Genomic DNA, 20,008 nt, shown 5'->3' on the forward strand with positions numbered 1-20,008 from the left:
TTGTTTATATCTTAGTTACATAGTTGGTTTATTTAGAATTGAATTTATTTTATACATAGTTGGTTATCAAAATGCTTCTATAACACCTAATTTTTGAGTTAGTCAAAGTTAGTTCTAATATCAAAGTTGTATAACTTAAAGTTAGATGGCTCAAAAATCAAGAATTGGAGCCTGAAACGCTCAAAATACTGTGTAGACAGTCCATTAGTTTTGGCTAGTAGAAGTTGGGTCCAGCTGACGGCCTCTTTTATATCCTAACTGCAATACTTGAATAATGCTTAAGTGAAATAAGTCGTGTAGTCAAGCTACATGTATTAAAAATCATAAAAGGATAGTTGAATTAAAACATTCAAAATATTAATTTTGAAATGAAGAGGCCCGTCACCGGTCGTGCCCGGCTGGCGAGGAAAGTGGCTCCATGAAATCCACGACTGACAGTCGGCTCTCCGGTGGCAGACCGGCGACAACACGGCCTTCGAGCATGTCGACAACAGTTAGCATGCTTGGCCTCACGTCACGCCTGTGCTGGACGCAGCACAGCGCCACCTTCACCACCGCCTCCACCTCCGCCTCGTCCACGTGAGCCATGACCGTGTCCACCACCTCCATGAGCTCGCCTCGCGCCGTCTTCTCCCGCACGACGCGCGCCAAGAAGTCCGGCGTCTCGGACAAGTCTCTGCCGGCCACGACACCCCTGCGCCCGCTGACGAGCTCGAGAAGCGTCATGCCGTAGCTGTACACGTCGGACTTGGCGGACAGCGAGCTGACCCATATCTCCGGCGCCATGTACCCAGGTGTGCCCCTCCCGCGGGTGTCGACGCTGGTCATGTCCTGGGCGATGGACATGGAGATGCCGAAGTCCGACAGGTGCCCCCGGAGGCCGCCGTCGAGGAGGATGTTGGCCGGCTTGACGTCGAGGTGCAGTATCTGGCGGCGGCACTCGTGGTGGAGGTACGCGAGCGCCCTGGCGACGTCGACGGCGATGCGGCGCCGCGTCGGCCACGGCAGGAGGCGCCGCCGCTCCTCGCCGTTGAACAGCCACCAGTCCAGCGACCCGTGCTCGAAGAACGGGTAGACCAGGTACTGCCCGGCGCCCCCGCGCAGGAGGCAGTATCCCAGGAGGCGCACCAGGCTGCGCTGGTGCACGTTCGCCACGATGGATATCTCTCGCAGGAAATCTTGCTCGCCGATGGGCTTGTCGCTGGTTATCCGTTTGACGGCGACTGCCTTGCCGTCGTCGAGGAGGCCTCGGAAGACCTCACCGGAGCCGCCGCGCCCCACCACGATTCCGAAGTCTCCGGTCACAGCTCGGATCTCTTCGTACGAGAACTTCCGCGGCAGGTCCTCGATGTGGAACGTGATCTGCTGCTCGGGAGTACTACACCCTGTTGTTGCTGCTTGTTTCAGCACCGGCGCAAGTGGCGCCTCCGCATCAACTGCTGCTGCTGCTGCGCCACGACCACGAAGTCGTCGGAGGCAAGCCTGCACCAGTGCACAAATTTTCCAGAGGCAGTAAACCGACAGAGCCACGATGTTGCAGGCGGCAATGACTGCCACGGGAGCAGTCTTGCCCTTGGAACTGGGAGCTGCCGCGAGAATCACTACAGCGAGTAATACCGAGAAATATTCCGGAAACAATCCTCTCCTCCCGGTCCGACGAGGTGTAAATGTATAGGCAAGCAATGGCAGCGTAGGATACTGATTCTTGAGCAATCCTTGCACTGAAGCTGTAATCTGCTAAACCAGAGAAAACCACTATGGACAGGGTAACTACGATTGCTACATGTACAAGGCCCATAACTATCTTGCACATCGTAGCGGAACATGAACAACAGCAGCCTCGACCTCGAGGAGGAGGAGCAACACTAGAGTCATGCAGACCTGGCATGCCTGTGCACTAGGAAGGAGGAGGAGGAAGAGGAAGAAGAAGACGAAGTTACAGGAATGGCGGCAGAGCCCTTCAACCCTCAGTCTCAGATTTGAGGAGGAGAATCACAAGAAACTTGGCAGCCATTCTGATTCCTTGCAAGGGTGTGTGTGTGAAAACTATCGTCTAATGGCGGTCTCTGCCTCTGTGGCATGAATGGAAATGCCAAGGTTTGAGTTTAATCCGACTACCAACCTTGTCGAAAATGATGTTGCTTCGTGCAGTAATAGAGGGTTAATCTGACGAGGTAGTCTCGATTAGTATACACATTTACTGCCAAGTGGGAAGAGAAATGTGCCTAAATGGCTAAATTTCTCACTACATGAGGTCGTCACGCTGCTCCCTAGTTATATAAGCTAACATGACTTTGCGCTCCTCAGCAATAACCAAGGCTTTTGAGCCTTTGAGGTGCTGGTGACAGACATCCAGGATGAATCAACGATACGCCATTCCATACCTCTGGGATCTACACTATGCCACTGGATAGGGGTGATGATGACATGTAGGACACCTAGGCCTACATGGTAGCTTCACATTAGTTGCACGTTGCGAGACCATGAAGAATCTCCTATAGACAAAACAAGTGTACCGAAATACGGGATAAATCACAAACTTAGTCTATGCTAAAACTGAGGCCGGCAAGAACCCAAGGCTTGTGTCTGGAGTCTAAAATAGAATTGTCTTTTGTATAGCATTTATAATCCTTAAGGGGTTATGAGAGTGCTGCAATGAATCTTATCCATATACTACTTCATAACTTTTAGAAATATTTACACATTTGTTTCCATTGTAGACCCACTCAATGGCACAGGTATTATTCTACCTTTACCATGTGCTCAAGTCAATCAAAATGAGTAATATAGTCTGTAACAATGTATACGAAAAGGACTGTGTCACAAGATACTAACCAACTGGAAGATTTTTAAGTAGAGTTGAGCATTAATCTAACCTTGGCCAAGTCCAGATGAAGGTAATCACAGAAAATATAAACTGAAAGTGGTCATCGCGTTCCCACGAACGTGATACTCCATCACAGAAAACTAAATTGAACAAAGAACAAAAATGCAGTCCTAAGGTTTTCTTTCAACTGTCTCATGGTATTTATAAATGCTACACCATATGGTCTTCTGTATAAGAGGTGGAGGGGGTTCCTGTAACCAAGTAACCCCATGATAAATATTGGACAAAACTGCTGCTAGATGGCCTTAGTAGGTACAGTACGTCCTGTGTGCAAACTGCAAACTGATGCCACTCACACTCACAGCAGCAGCAGCCGGCACTACAATAGAGCAGTAAACCTACTCCATCACATGCTGAAGTCTAATAATAATTTTATGCTAATAGTCAACATCATGCATGAGACAACAGCCATCGTCATTATTGACATACACTGATTTAAAGTGCAAGTTTAACCTGGGTCGCTTGGGCCATTGAGACTGCACTATTCGGGTCCACTTCAGTTCTCAGACTCTTCCGAGTCGCTCCTCTCAGGTTCCTCACCATTCGCAGTTGGCTCTTGAACATCAGGCTGCTTGGGTGCACGAGCCACTGGAGGTTTCTTACGATCACCACCTTCCTCGCCTCCTATCACACTGGCATTCTGGTCTATTGACAAGTCAAGGAACAATGCATATTGACTCAGAGATATAACAGTGGTGTAACTAAATTCCTTTGATGTACATGACAAAGTCCTTCAACCAACAAACCAACGCAGTCATGACAACTAGTAGCCAATACAACTATTACATATTTTTATTATGAATGCTTGATGGACCTCAATGTTAACATCCAATTCAGAGATTATAACAAGTGTTGAAGCATGGCCTTCACACATCTGTATGGAACCACAATAATGGCAAGTTTTGAAGAATGACATCGTTATCCTTGTCAAAGAGGGAGGGAACTCAATGTAGAAGGACCATTGTCAACCACTCAACCTTCATTAGTCCCAAAAAATTAGTGAGAAAACCTAAGAACAAAAAAAACTATATACCATTTTATTTAGCAGCTAGAATACAACACATGCTAGCATTTAGCGAATCAAACCAACCAAAAGGATACTGACAGATACTCCGTGCATAATATTGATGAGATGCTTCTCAACTTGGTTAACCAGCTCTGCCTGCAAAATTCAGTAAGAAAGAATCAGGGTTCTGCCTAAAAAGGTATGAACCGGCATAATGAACAGAACTAAAGGGCAATTGATTTTATTACATTCAAGTCTGGTTCTCTTCGGAAACGGCGTCTGCGTGCATCCCTCATTGGAGGAGTAAGCCCATGCTTGTATTCAACTCCCTCTGGAGCAGGGTCATTTTCTTCTCTTACCATAATCATCTGTATAAATTTGTGTTCCATCAGATGATTTTTAAGAATATGGAATTTAATAAAAATAGGTGACATACAGTTAGCTTGCACTTTTACCTGACCAATATCAGCAGTTTTAATTAGTACAGAATCATCATATGTCTTGTATGACTCCACCACCGCAGGTAGATCCAAAAGAGATGCAGGAAAGCTCTCATTACCGATCATAAATGTACCATTTCTTCCATCCTCTGCATGAAGAAGTATCTCATCAATCCATAAGGTGACAGAAGTTCCAAATTTCAGTTTTTGAAGAAATGTCCAGTATAACCTTGTTCAAGTTGCATGCTCTGAAATAAGAGAGACCATAGTGTTGTGCTCTCACTAGAAGAGAGAAACGTACCAAATGAGGACCAACGCACATAGTTAATGTCATATCAAATGAATCATATTATACGCGTCCAAGTTGAAAGATTTTTTCATGAGAGCTTAGCATGCCCACTATGAAACAGGTTCAACCCTTTGGAATCGAACATTTATCGATCAAGAGTTATTTCTAGCAATCGAGGTTACTACAAGATTTCGTCTAGATCAGAGATTGTGCTACATGGAGCATATGTGCCAAACGATGCTCCTGGATTTTGAAAAAAAAAACAAAAGGTGAGTAGAAAGCAAACCTGATTTGCAAAAGTACGACTAACATAGGCATGAACAACTGCATCTACATTCCTAAATCATGCATCTTGAATAGCATTTGCTGCTAAATATTTACCATCTCATCTGACAGTAGATAGATATTTCCTTGCATCATTAGATGCAAGGCTTATCCAAAAGTAAAGCAATCAGATTGCAGAAATAGCTGGTTCAGATCAGACTGGTAAACTTAGAATGTTTTGCTTTGCTAAATCGTATTTAAGATCTTTGGGAAATTTCCAAATGAACAATCTCTTAAATGCATGTGCGAGCTGATCCATGGAAGTCAATAAACCCAACACCAATTGAATAATTCACTAGCATCACAATTTAACCTATCACCGCAAAATCTGGAGCAAGAACAATAACCTTCCTCATACCTAAGCCACATTGCGGCACAGGCACATGGTATTATCATGTGATCTCCATCTTCTAGTTGTGCACCACGGCGTCAGTTTCAACAATTGCGAAGAACCGGACAGTTTGGGGTGCTAAGCATTCTCAGGGCAGCACTGCAGCATGCCCAAGCAAGACACCCAGCTCGCTATGGCAGTCTGGACCAAGAGCCACCAGCCTACCACCGATTTGCAGCGTCGGGGCTTCCCCGCACGGTGCCATGGAATCCCCTACCGCACCTGACCTGGGTAGGCCTGACTTCTGCATTCCGTCTAACAGCCTACGGGCATGTAATTCTACGAGCGAATCCACGAACCACGGTTTTTTTTAATAAGGGAACCACGGTTTCCAACGAAGCTGCTAGCCTAATGCACGGTAGGTTTTCGCACAGAATAGAGTAGGATTCGAGGGGGAGAGACGGGGGCGCAGCTGACCTGAGAAGGAGAGGTCGAGGGAGGTGTCGTCAGGGTTCGAGGAGGAGGAGGAGGAGGCGGCGGCGGATTCATTCATGAGGCGCTCGATCCGCTCCGCCACGGACGGCGGCACGCGGAGGATGAACTGCTCCTCCATCGCAGCTCCGATTCCACTGGGACAAGGGGGGGGGATCGATGAGACCGTCTCCGACGCAGGCGAGCGTTCGCCGGGCAGAATCCCGCAGAGGACAGGGCCAATTCCCCCTTGCTGCGTTTTATCGTTCGGTGCGAAACTGGAGAGTTCCGCACGCGTCCGCTCTACTTTGCCGAGCCTTTGGTCCTGCCGACTACCTCCACTCTTACAGCACCATTCATTTTTTCCATTCGTTTGATAATTTTTCTTTTTCATAAATATTTATTTAAAAAGATAAATCTACAAGCTAAATTTAAAGTACTTTTGATATTTTACTTTATTTGAGAAAGGACTTCACATTACAGTATTTCCGTTTGTGCAAAATGTATGAAGCTGGATCAGATATGACCCACCAAAATGGGCCTATTAGGGTCTAGGATTTCTGCATTGAATGGAACCGACACTGGTTGGATTCAATTCTTTGCTAATCCATCTATTTTTTTTAGAGGATAGTCCAACTAGTTTTTTCTTTTTTCTTTTTTCTGAAACTTAGTCCAACTAGTTGGACTGTCTGTTCGTAGCAAACACAAGCCTCTAGCATAGGCTAGGTTTTTTTTTTGTCTAATCATCGGTATGGGTCAATTTAATTACTGTGCCTCGCAGACTTGCTCTGTGCGCCAGGGAGAAGGGTGAAGAAAGAAGGGAAATTATTACGCTTAATATGATCGAAAGGTCCAAATTTCAGGTGGAGGGCTAAAATACTACGGCATCGATGGCCTATTAGAATTTTTGAATTTAATTAAAATATTTTAACATTTGCACGGTTACAATGAAAATTAGAGTTTCTAATAACGAGCAGTTAAGGAGCACTTAATAGTGGAAGTGGGTACTTAATGATATTTTTTAGTCAGCTAATTAATTATGATACATGCCACTTTAATTTATTTCTCCTTCCAAATTATTTATACGCTATTCTAATATATATATATAACTTATCAGGCTATGCTTTCGCCATTCTAATTTATTTTATTAAAAAAATTTATCAACTTTTTAGATCAACTTAATAATCTAAAATATATATAACTTTCTAAAATATATATATAATTTTCATGTCCACCGCGCAACAGTTTTTCCTTTCACGACAAACTTTATGGAACCGAAACACGACCAGCTAACGGCGATGCACCAGTGTCAACGCACCACCCAGCACTCCGCCATGCCATTTCACTCTGGTCATCCATTTTGCGTTTTCTGCTAGTCTTTTAGGTCGCAACTCAGAAGAGCAAGTATAAACAGAAAGGCACAAATCACGCGAAAGCATGTGACAAAAGCACTGTATTACTCGAAAGGAGCTGGTTCAGTCACCAACAAACCAGAAATGTCATAACTCGTTCTCAACTCATCAGATACATATCAAGAAAGCATCCAGGTTCCTAAGGATGAGCCACTATGGGCTCTTATAAGAAAAGTCCCTCTCACATCAACAAGGACCATGAAATATATTATCTACTCGATCAAGTCGTCATCGTCATCAGGCAGGGGTTGGGCTGCAGCAGCCACAAGCTCAGCTTCATGCCTGTGATCATGGAAAAGAATTGCTGTTAAAAATGCAGGCCAACAGAGCTGTTGCAGAATAATTCTCGCCAAGTTGAACAAATGAGGGTAATGGTGAGAGTTGGGTCGGTTTTTTTTGGTTTACAAAACCATGTCAACTTCAAGCAAAATCCCATTGGCACTCAAATTAAGCAAGCAAGAACTAGTTTCAGGACAACATTTGAACACTAGTGTCAATTTCCCACTGTTGCTGGATATCAAAAACAAAGAGATCGAAGTACTCACTGCTGCTGCATGGCCATATCAATCTGCACTTCCGGTGGCTTCAGAGCAACAGCCTCAACGAAGTGAAGGTTCTGGTCCCTAAATGTATATCCACCAGTAACAAGTCAGCACAGCAAATTAGTTGGTTATTGAATACAAGTAAGACAACAAAACATAAGAAGATGGAGAGGAGGTGCCCAAGTATCTATTTACCCTGCCAGCTTCCTTGCAAGGTAAAGGAAGGGCTTCTCGAAGTTGTAATTGCTCTTGGCAGAAATCTCATAGTACTGCAGGTTCTTCTTCCTGTGGAATGTAACTTGCTTGGCTTTGACCTGCCTGTTCTTCACGTCAACCTTGTTACCGCAGAGGACAATGGGAATGTTCTCACAAACCCTGAAATCAAATAATTGGATATTTAGCAAGGCTCTGACATAATCAATGCATAACTTTTTACTAAATTATACTGATGAACTAACCTGCACAAATCCCTGTGCCATGTTGGTACGTTCTTGTATGTCAGCCTTGAAGTGACATCAAACATGATAATGGCACACTGACCATGGATACTGCAGGACATTTGGAATTTCATGAATGTTAGACAGGCCCAATGAAAAAAAAAACAGAAGATTGGTTAAGACTTGAAAAGCACCAACAGAAAAAAAAACAATCAAAACATAATACACCAGTAAAGACATGCACAAACATACAAACTAGAACGCTCAATCAGCCCTAACCGTGGGCTGTGGATTTCAGCATGTGGAACGCTAATGTGCAACTGCAAACGCACAAACATACAAACTAGAAAAGCATCCATAAATCAAGACTCAAGAGCTTGCCATATTTGCAGAAGAATATGAGAAAATGCATTATGTGATGTGATACTGAGTATTTGCAAGCTGGAACAATTAGAAAATATAATATGCAAGCATACTTTTACAAAACAAGGAACGAAGTCACACCAAGCTTCGCATGCTTTTATATGCATCAACACTAGCACACTTTCAATCAGCTACGAAATATGTATCTATCACTTACTAGTAGCCATCTCTGAGACCACCAAACTTTTCTTGCCCAGCGGTGTCCCAGCAATAGAAGCGGATTTTGCCACAGTTGGTGCTAAAATCTAGCGGGTGAACTTCAACACCAATGGTGGCTGTAATTGAAGACAATCAAATTGTTATAAGCAAGTCTGATCTTCTGCAAGCAAATAAAGAACTACAGCATGACACTTACGTTCATATTTCTTCTCAAACTCGCCAGTAAGATGCCTTTTCACAAATGTGGTTTTACCTGCAGGAAACATAAGGTGATGAGATGTTGAGTTATTGAGAACAATCACTAAAGAGCATTTAAATAAACTAAAATGTAGATACATGTTTGCAGCATTACATAAAAATATAGCAGTGGAATGCAACAATTCAAGGAATGTAAGCAACATTTTTAAATTGCAACCATCAAGAGTTGGGCCATCCAATACTAGGATGGAAAACGCCCAGTACTGTGTCAGGCCCCAACAGCATCTGAGCACTAGACTGTACATAGGCATAACTCAATGGCATCTCACCACAAACAATAAAAGCCTTGCTAAAATCATGCCTTGTTACACACAATACTACAAAACCAATTGGCAACTTTTAGGAGAGTACAAAATGTTGCAAACATAGCCACCGAGCCTTGTTTAACATATATAACATGTGGCAGGGGAAATACCATAGCTAAGTACTAGGGGAATAACTGCCAATGGAGAAATTCTTAGCATCAATGCCTCAGTCACAGGGACAAAACAAATCCCCACAGGTTCTACAATCTAACGATTCCCCCATCTAAAACCTAAACACGCTTGAACCCCAAATCACCTTACGTCTCCAGCAAGTCCCTAACGCTTGTCAGCAACGAACCGTCACCCGGTCCGTCAGATCTCGCGGAAACCGCGGCGACCAGGCGCACGCATCAGAGGCCACATCTCCCGATATCCCGGAACGAGTAATCAAAAAATTGTGGAAGGCGCAGAAAAGGGACGGGGAAATTCACCAGTTCCACCGTCGCCGACGATGACGAGCTTGAAGCTGGGGTAATCCACGACCTGCTGATTCGGCAACGCCTGCGGGAGAGGAGAAAAAAAAACCCCACGAATTAGAAACACACACGGATCAATCAGGCGACCTGACTCCTGGCCGGACCGCCTCAGGATCTCCGTCGCCGTCGGAAACAACGATCGGAAACCCTAGATGTATTCTCCGAATCGTGGTCGCGCGTGCTCACCATTTCTGCGGCGCGCGAGAGGGGGACGGCGGGGCGGCGACGAGGCCGAGAGGGAAGGAGGAGGGGTCTAGAGAGTTCGAGATGGACTTGTGGAGAAGTCGGGGGAGCGTCTTGGACCTGGCAGGAGGAGGGGGGGGGGCGAGGCGGAGGGTTTTATAAGGGGGAAATCGCGTTCCTCTTTTTGCTTTTCGTTGGCGGCCCGTGTGTGTGTATTAATTAATTAGCTTTGGATGGACGCAGGGATCGGGTGCCGTTGGATCCCGTCGGCGGCGCGGATCATTCCGGGGGGCGTCGCGAGGCTAGCTTTCCGCCCACGCGAGGTATCCGGGGCGGGCTGGCTGGGCTGGGCCCCGCTCTCGGCCTGCGCGCGAACGGTCGGCCCCCGTGCCTGTCGCTACGCCAACGGACACCTGCACAGGCGCAGGCGCAGATGCCTCTGTCGCGTGTTGACCGTTGCGCGCCGTGTGGCCGGCCTGGGGATCTTTCCAGTAGAACGGCTGGTGGCGGCCTGGAGCCTGGAGCCTGGAGGGGGATGCTCTCGTTCTTCCTGTTCTGCTTCTGGGGTCGCTGGACGCCTCTCGCGTATACGCGGCGGCCCCGGCATCATGGGCAACCAACCCGCTGCGCTAGCTCGGCTCATCACACAACCACTCTCCCACCACCTTTGAAGCCTAGTCGCAGAGTTACAGGTGGGAGGCCTAGTGCCTTCCACAGCTCGGCGCTACGGCCACGGGCAATCATGCCTGCCGGCCTGCCGCGGCGTTGGCCGCATCTGTGCGGGTGGAAAGGACGCCGCGGTCCGCGGATCTAGAGCAATCGCCGCCCCGCAGCTAGGCACTAGCAAAGCGATTTCATTTTTTTTTCCTTTTTTGAGCTGTTCTGGCAAGCCTGACTCGGTCCAGCGCGTAGCTAGAGGCTTCTCTCTTTCCACGGTCCAACCTCGCGGCCCACCTGAAACATCTCTGGTCCAGCGCGCGCGCACGAGAAACCAGGCCTGTTTCGCGTTGCGAAGTTTTCGGCCTGCGTTGGCCCAAACACGGGTTTTCTTCAGAGCGTTGCATGTGGATGGGCCGCTTGGAGCCGATCCTCCGGTACTGTAGCTAATACTGTGCTACGCTGATGGCGGAGTAGACCCTCGGCAGAGAGTACTAGCTGCTGAACAAGCCATCGTTACGTTGCGTTACGATTTGGTACAAGTGGGAGCGCTAGCAGCACATACAAAAATAATAGGCAACTTGCTCTCGGTACTCCGTATGATTAATTTCTGCTGGACAACTGGTGCTACGTGTCAGACAACGCTTGCTTGATTCCCTCCTCCGGAATGCCTCGTGGCCCAGTCCTCAGCTCTCCCAAGCTTTCGCAGTCATCATCAAAATGGCAAGCCTACCTCTCGTAGCTGGAGTACCTAGGTCGCTTGTCCCAACAGGACGTACACTAGTTTGGCCAAAGCCACGGCGTGGTGGTGGCAGGCAGGGGAGACGCGACGCGGCGCAGGCCACGGATCGGACGTACCGAAGGTGGTAGGTGCGGTGCTCAATCGAGCGTGGTTGGTTAGCTAGCGGATCAGCCGGGACTCTTCTACACCAGAGTCACAGAAGCGAGGCCGCCGGCCCTCACGCTAAGCTAGCATTCGCTCATCCGTCCATGTGCTCTGCATTGCATGCGCGCTGCCTTATCACTCTGTGACGGTGCAGACACAATTCGGGCATCGGTGCGTGGTGCCAGCGCAGACCGTCGTGTCGTCGATCGCATCGCATCGGCATGCACGGTGACGCCCGGGAGCCGCTCGCAGCTGGCGGGTTCCTCGTGTTGCATCGATCTGGGGCAGAGGGGCGGCAATGAATGATAGAGAGCGGTGTGCATACATGGCCCTGGCCTCGCCTCCAAAAGTCTGGATGTCGCGTCGGCGGCGGCCTCGCCGTGTTAGTTGGCGTCTTCGCGACCCAGAACGTGTACGCAACGGTGATGAAAACGGCCGCCGAGCAAATCAGCCAGCAGCCATGCAGGAGTGGCAAGCGAGAGAAGCCCGTGTGACGATGGGCTGCCCACGCGTACGCACAGTCGCCTGGCCCCGGCCGCTAGGCGCTCGGGCCGTGTGGTTGGACGGGAGCAGCGATAGCCGCTGCAAGCAGTGCATGCGCTGCGGTTGCGTGCGTCCCTGTCCCGGCCCCGCAGAGCCAGACCTCCCCCCCTCCCGGCCTCCCGCCGGCTTCCTTATCTGACCCCGCGGCCAGAGGTGACGAGCGAGGTCGTGCGGAAGAGTACAGGCGGATCGGAGAGGGCCCTCCCTACGCATGAACGCATCGACGACGACGACGCACGTGCGCCGAACGATCGGAGCTCCGCCTCTCGCGGGCCCTCGCCCCTCCCGTCTTGGATGCCGACTGGGTTGAATCGTGGGAGCGAGCGTCGGAGGGCGCCGTGTGGAGCGTGAGCATGGAGCGAGGGGGCGATGGGGAACGACGACCAACCAATCTGTCCGCCGGATCCCATCTGATACCTTCGTATCCACCCGATCTGGAAAAATCGGGCTTTGTCGATCGGAACGTGCTGCGTAGCCCTCTCGGCATCGCGAGCAACGTGTGCTAACTGCTGCAACGACTACCAGACTCGTCTCGTCGACGCGACAGAGTGGAAGGTGACTGCTTTTCTACCGGCACCACTTGACGATACTGGCCGTCTGTCTGGACCCAGATTCTTCGGAACGTATGTGAACCACAAATGGCTAGTAATTGGTAGGTAAATAGGCTCGGAGCCCGTATGCTGCCGACCTGGGAGACTTGGTCGTCGTAGGTCTGTCTCTAGCTAGCTAGTCGACGGGTAACCCTAGGCGCACTCCGTTCTGTTATTCGGTTGCACGCTTGCACTTGCACAGATTTGTGGAGGAACCGTGATGGCGTGCGGCCATTTTTGGAGTTTGGGACGGGGACTGTTCCGGAGGCAAGTAGGCGGCCGGGACCGGAGCTTGACCGCGTGCCGGGCGCGCGTGCTCAGCTGCTCGTGGATCGTTGACAACTCGACCATCCATCCTCCTCCGCGAGAACGACCTGCGCGTACGGACGCTGCGCGAATCAACGGCCGGTTTCCACGTCATGGCGCCATGCCCCATGGCACCCAGCGCTCTCGATCACGCGCCGTCCCCATCCGCGCGGTGGCCGCACAATTCGTCAACGGGAGTTAGCCGCACGCACACAGCATGCTTCTGGTCCTCTCCTCCCTAACTGTTCTCCTCCTCAATACGGTAAGGCGTTATCCTTCATACGTACACGCATGACGCGTTTGCGTGGAAGTGCTCTTCTTTTATGCATTAACTATTTTTTTTGTTCTAGTCCACTTTTGGGTTAGTTGCAAATTTTACGATAACAATCACCTGGATAACCAAACTGCAGCTAGCTCAACGCCGTATTATACATAACTGCCTAGCGTTGACTTTCAGATAGCAATAATTCCATTTTGCACAAGAGGCGAGCTAGCTAGGCCACAAGATCCCAAGGGGGACTTCGGTTTTTGTAATGAACAAACGCTTATTCAACTTGACACTTGACATGGGGCAATGAAATGATGGAAGGGGTCAGTTATCACCGTGACCTGCATACGAGAGATGGAGTTTAACTTCCTAAAAGAAGTAAACTAAAAACGACCGGGTCTGCTTGCAACTTGCAAGCGTACGGAGCTAAACGTCACTGTACGTGGCGTCTACTGTTTATAGAACTGCTGCTACTCCTAGACTGAGAGGGAAAAGTTAATCGACAGGGGCAGGCTGCCCTGCTGGCCCCTTGCATGCGAGAGAGGGCGATCTCTCGCAGCGAGAACAAGTCAAGATGAAACAGAGAAACAAAGAGGAAACAGGTTTGCAATAGCTTGAAACCCTAGGAATTTACAAGGAACAATTCGACAGATTTTAGGGCTCAAAATTTTGTCGTCAGATATCAGTTTGACGGACCTCCTCCCCAAAAGTATGCACAGCATGTACATGATGGGGTACAATTTGAATCATTATGCTTCGCCACCTATGCAACAGGACAGCACTGATGCGCATGCCAACAGGACAGCGGAATCCTTCATTGCGTACACGTATAACGGTATGACGCACGGACGTGGAGCTGCTTCTGGTAAGCATCTCCAATACGAGTCCTAAATTAGGTTTTATCTTGAAATATAGGGTTTAAGAGAAAAAAATAGTCTCCAACAGGAATTCTATTTTACAAAAAACTGACAAATCAATTTAGAACTCAGTCTCGATACAGGACTCAATTGGTTGGATCCTATCTCCCTTTTGCCACAAAATCTAACTGACAGAGACTTCTTTCCGTAATGCCTCCGCTCCAATCTTTCCCCAATTAGTTGTAAATGACATGATTTGAGACCCCGCCGTTGAAGTATAAGCTTTTTTTAGACCCTAAACACATCAAATATATTCTTAATATAAATTATAGGACCCAAATATAGGACTCATGGTTGGAGATGCTCTTATAATTTTCCCGCGCTTGTCCCACTCTGTGATTGGGCATACATTCTATTATTACTAATCCAAGCTGGTCAAAGGCCCTATCATCCAGCTGCCCAAATGTTTGAACAAATCCAATCTTGCAGAAGAGGCAAGGGCCACAATATCTTAATGCATGGAAGAGACCAAGAGGGTTGGGTCTTGGCCTGCTCGCCTACCATCCTCTTGCTTGACGATGATTCGATCGGCAGCTACCATCGGGGTGCACATCTAGTTTGACCAGCTTCACGAACTGCGCCAACACAAAGCGTTGGCGCTACTAGCTTTATTTCATTTTCCACGGCTCGCGCGCCTAGCGCTGAAGAAATCGCTCTCTCTTGAGTGATTCCTTTGGTGGCGTGCATTGTTCTTGGTTATCCGCGGGCAGTTCAGATGCTAATATCCGTGATAAGCGAGGAGGAGGTAGCGTAATTCGCAAAGATTGATCGATAGATATATCTGAAGATCAAATGGAATAACTACTTTTGGATGGAAGATGGATGTAAACTGCGGCGTGGCCTTCCGAATACCATGCAAATACCAAGCGTGACACGCATCGCTAGCTGCTCGTACTGTGCCATTATTCGATCGGCTCTATGATAAGATAAGCGAGAACGCACCGGCCCGTCATCTTCGCACAGTGTGTGTGTGTGTGTCTTATTTAGCCGCGGACAGGACGTGCAGATCTGTCGCATCTTTACTTGATCTTTCCCATGACGAGCGAAGAACGATCAAGGCATGAAGCAGCAGCAGCAGCAGCAGCCTGATTTTCACCGTGTGGCCCACAAGACGGCCGAGGCGAGCACTTTCCGGAACAGATCTCGGTGAAAAACGACCGCGTGACTGCAAAAGAGACGCAGAACTATCTTGCGATTTGCACGGGTTAGTTCAGGCGCTGCCGTGCGTGCTCGGCACATAGAAAGCGCAACGAAATAATTACTCGATCGAATCGAGAGGGAGAGCGCAATTTGGAGAGGGGGAAGGGCAACCCAGACAGGGGCTTGATCTAATTGCGATGCGTGCGTGGCCGCTCCCTTGCATACGAAAGAGGGCGATGGGACACAGCCAGAGCGCCAAATCAAGATGAGAGAGAGAGAGAGGGTGGAGAAGCAGGGGAGACTCTAGTTTTTGCTAGCTAGAATGCTATAAAAAAATGCATGGAGTGTCATTTAGGTCCATGGATTTTGTAAAAGCATATACATCCGGATCCATAAACTTGTCAAAATACATATCATCTAGTCCAAAGTGTCAAAAATAACCCTATGATTTTGACCTTTCAATGTATGCTGCGTCAGCAATGGTAGGGGCATTTTGGGAACTCTGGACCTAGATGATGCACTTGACACGTTTAAAGATCTGAATATGTTTTTTTTTTAAGTTCATGGATTTAAATCACATACCATGACAAGTTTAAAGATCTCCTGTGTATTTCACTCCTAAATAGGCTCAAAATTTTAGGAATCGCTATGTCATGACTTAGATGTTTCCATGTGTCCTTTTAACGGTAGTATGATTTTTATAGGATCATGTACTTGTCCATTATTCCTTTCTTCTTCCTTACATTTTTGCCTTCCTTTTTTAAATTCCTATTAGTATGAATGGTTGGTGTTGATAGACCATATTCTTGCTATGGTTGAATGCTATTGCTCATTATGCGTAGTAGCGTACTCGACACATCACCCTACCACCTTAGGATGAGAACGACGTGACCTTGGAAGTAGTTTCGGGTAAGGGAGTCTGAAAAATTATAGGAGAGGGGGAGGACAATTGTGGCCATATGGTTAGCTGTAGTACCGGTTGGTTTAGAGGAGGGCAGTGAACCAGATATAGCAACACCAACATGGTAGAGTAGTGTTAGGTGGAGCCCGAGCGGAGGTTGTTGTGGCGTGTTGGTGATGCAGTGAGACCGCTAGGGGCGGACCGTGGTGGAGATAAAATTGGGCATCGGCTCCTACTTCCTCCACGCGCTGCTCCACTGCAAGTCTATGTATGTACTTGTTCGGCTTATGTCTATAAGCAGAAATCCACAAGAGTAAGCTCGATTGGCCTCTGCTTGGTCTGGCTCCACGTTCTGCCACTGGAGGCCGCCCTATGGCCCCCCAACGAGAAGTAATGGATAGATAACGATATTAGCAGCAAAAGGGCCGGGGAAAACTTCTGTAGTGATGAAATTACAATATAACGCAACAAATCAATAATAGGAGTGTTTTGAAAGAAACGGACTAAAGTTGGGATGCCTTTGCATGTCCAACAAATTACGGCATCATCACCTCCAATACATCTCAGGAGCGCCGAGCATCCAAAATGTAAGGGGGAAGACGCAACCACCTACCAGGCCAAACAAATCACACTAGCTTAGTAGCTTACGTACCATAGTTCAAAGCTTCAAATCACAAGGCAATCAGCCAAGGCGTAGAAACTGAAGAGCCCCCCACTCCACCGCACGGATCACGTTCGCTCGTCGCTTTTCGCACATGTGTCGGCCTTCGCCTGGCCGCCCGTCGAAAGTCTCCGGCTGCGATTAGCCAACCGGCCGGAGAAAAGAGTGGGACGAGGAGCAACGCCACCTGCCCACTGAACGAACCCCCGGTGGAAATAAGTGGCGGCATGCCCTGGCAATCAGAACAGATCGTGCGGTTGATGGTGATACGACCGTCCAAAGATTTGCCTGGTCGGGCCGGGGAGCGCGCATGACATGCTGCGCCCGCCTCTCCAGTCAATCAGTCTCCGGGGTGTGTGTCTGCCTGCCGTTACATCGGCTAGTGCTCGTGTACGCTCTACGCTGCATTATTGGGCGCCGTTGCCGGTAGATCGGTTGCTTGCTGCCGGCACCATTTGATCAGGCACCTGACTCCCAAGGGTTTAGACGTTTCTGACCTTTTGTTTCATCAGCTGATATTTTTCTGTATTGAGCACAGCACATGGATTAGTGTGCCATGCATGTCCCAGTAGCACGTAGCTGGGTGCACTGGTGGGTACGAGGTCGGACCCCGGCCGGTGCACGTCGTCGGTAGTACTTGATGATTCCACAAGTCAACTTGTGGGCGCGCGCCCGCGAAGCATCAGCGCCGAGTTCAAAGACGGTGCTCATGAAGCTTCCACCGGGGCCGGCAAATGCACGCAGCGTAGCTCCGTCCCACTTTCCAATTCCGCGCAACATTCGCCATGCGCGCGCGCACGGGCGGACAGATTATTATATTGGAACACGCTGCCTGCGGTGAGTGCTCGCAAGCAGCATCAGCGCACTGGTCGAATCTGGAAGGCACTTTGAGAGCACGTGCCAATGCAATGCGATTGTGAGCTGACATGAAACCGTGTTTGTAATTTGAATTTTTAGCTCGGCTTCAAAATTTGTTATGAACTTTTCATACGGTTTTAGATGGAGATCACAACCAGACCTATGTAGTTGACTTTTATTTAAAATTGTTTGTGTGTTTAAATAGTTAGCCAAAAATTTATGCAACAAGAGCCAAAAAGAATGAAACTCTGTATTAGGATGTCGGGAGAGGGGAGTTTGCGGAATGGATGATAAACGTCCGCGTCGTCTAGGCGCAGCCGTTGTTCCTAACTGCCGGTTTCTGTAGTAGTAAAGGGCTATGTCTTTAAACAATAATGGCCTATTTTTCTCTACTGTACGTTCTCCCCAGTCTATTCAAAGTAAAGGATAACACTTTGTTGTGTTTGTAGCTTAAAAGGTAGAAGTAGTGGTGAAACACACTGGGTCCACTTGCCAGTTTGTCACTACTTATTTAATTTTTTTTACAGGTACAATTTTTCCAAGGCTTCGATATGGGCGAGGACCAGAGTCCGTTGTACTAAATAAATTAATAATTATCACTCTCCCCATCCATCAAGATAAAAAAAATTCTATAAAAGATCTTTAAAAGTATATTATGACATTCGGTTTCCATAGCTACTATAAAATCAATATTATATTGAATAAGTAATTCATACTGTATATTCTTTGGCACTAGACATGCATATACCCCACCACATGTTCTTTATGTTCCCGAATTTGCTTGGAAAGCTTTTGACTGTCAAAGTTTTACAGAACTTTGATCGGATATTAGCATCAAACACCTTTTTGATGGAAATTCCTACACGACAGGTCGCCCATGTCAACCTGCCCTCACTCATTGTACAACATGTCTGCCTGCTCTTATGCATGAAAAATTTCATTAGTTAGGTAAGAATTTTGACTTCCTATCTATGCTTATACATCATATTGCTATCATTTTTCAGCTACATTACTAAAATTGAACTCAAACTTTCTCGTCAAACCTTCCCGTGCTTTCATTATTTCTTTGTGTGTACATCCCATTGTCTTAAATTCAGGCTAGTACGCAATTTAACATACCGAATTTTGGTTTAGCCATGACTACAAATTTTAGCTTAGACGAGTTTATTAGAGAAAAAAATAGAATGCTAGGAGAGCATTTGAAGGGATAAGCGAACAATTATATGAGCTTCGTGCACATACTTTTCCCACAAGATGAATAGATGATACACAAAACATTCTCCAATACTCGAATGTGTGCTTCAAATGGAATGGTGCTTATCATGCCGCATGCTGCGTAAAGGAGAGAAGTAATCCACGGCTTTGGCCCTCAAGGAAGAACCCAAGAGAGCCTCATGCACGACATGCGACGGCACCGCATAATTCTGCCGACATACAGTGGAGGAAGGGATGTATACACTTTTCCCAGATACTCCACACGGACCCTGTAAGGAGTGGCGTCATGGTTTTTGTCTCGTAGATCGCATCATGTGTACCTTTTGGCCGTGGAGTTATACGAGACGTGTATACAAGATGACGGTGGCATTAAGCTACATGTGCCATCCGGGACCTCCTCTATTATCCCGCAAAGGATAGTAATTTTGGTTGATTATATAGTTATGTTGTCGAAAAATCATTTATCGCAAACAAAACAATATTTTTGAATCTTGGCTGCCTAGCACCTCAGATCCTGGGTTCGACTTCCCATCTGAGCGAATTTTTTATAATTTAATAGCTTTGTGCTTTTAGAGGTATATAAAATACCTATAGCACGTGGGATCCGGGGTTTTTTTCTCCTTTTGACGAGAAGGTTGGACCGTTGCTGGCCAAACGGCCGGCGCGCACAGCCGAAACCACTGGTGGACTGGTGGTATCCCTGCCCTGCCCTGCCCTGCTGCCGCTGCCAGCAAACCAGCCCACCCGTACGCGTCCGACCAAACCGAGCTAGGCAGCCAGACCCAACGCCCAGCGGCATCGCGCAGCCCGAAACGATCCACCCGGTTCATCGAGCCGCGCCGCTCCCACGGAAAACGCCGCGTTTCCCTCTGCGCCCGGCGGCCGAGGCGCGCGCGCGGGCAGGGGACCAGGGCCAGAAAGCCCTCCCCCCTCCCGTCATCATCATCCCGAGCCGACCCCCGCCCCCCCAAACCGCTCTCCATAAAACGGCCGCCGAGCGCGCGCTTGCTCTCGCACCCAGCTCCCTCTCTGCCAAGCCCAACCGACTCCAACTCTCCTCCGCCCTCCCTGTCCCCCCTCATCTCCATCGGCGGCGCCACCGCCCGAGGGCTGAGAACAGATA

At 48.2% G+C, this 20,008-nt stretch overlaps 2 protein-coding genes and 1 pseudogene across 2 annotated transcripts; all 3 read right to left on the reverse strand.

Moving 5' to 3' along the window:
• Positions 1–298: 298 nt before the first annotated feature.
• LOC112895376 lies at positions 299–2,847 on the reverse strand (annotated as a pseudogene).
• A 156-nt stretch (positions 2,848–3,003) lies between these two features.
• On the reverse strand, positions 3,004–6,073 carry LOC112895377 (transcription initiation factor TFIID subunit 7). The gene is made up of 5 exons (XM_025963330.1): positions 5,755–6,073; positions 4,349–4,482; positions 4,142–4,261; positions 3,989–4,049; positions 3,004–3,532 (listed from the first exon to the last, which is right to left on the reverse strand). Exons 1-5 carry the CDS (start codon positions 5,888–5,890, stop codon positions 3,384–3,386), a joined length of 600 nt encoding a protein of 199 aa, XP_025819115.1. The 5' UTR covers positions 5,891–6,073; the 3' UTR covers positions 3,004–3,383.
• Positions 6,074–7,186: 1,113 nt separating this feature from the next.
• LOC112894920 (GTP-binding nuclear protein Ran-2-like) lies at positions 7,187–10,108 on the reverse strand. Its single transcript, XM_025962765.1, has 8 exons — positions 9,947–10,108; positions 9,716–9,785; positions 8,918–8,974; positions 8,720–8,837; positions 8,161–8,250; positions 7,898–8,077; positions 7,706–7,783; positions 7,187–7,442 (listed from the first exon to the last, which is right to left on the reverse strand). Exons 1-8 carry the CDS (start codon positions 9,947–9,949, stop codon positions 7,373–7,375), a joined length of 666 nt encoding a protein of 221 aa, XP_025818550.1. The 5' UTR covers positions 9,950–10,108; the 3' UTR covers positions 7,187–7,372.
• Between the last annotated feature and the right edge of the window lie 9,900 nt (positions 10,109–20,008).

Source organism: Panicum hallii, chromosome 5, assembly GCF_002211085.1.
Source record: "Panicum hallii strain FIL2 chromosome 5, PHallii_v3.1, whole genome shotgun sequence".
NCBI lineage: Eukaryota > Viridiplantae > Streptophyta > Magnoliopsida > Poales > Poaceae > Panicum > Panicum hallii.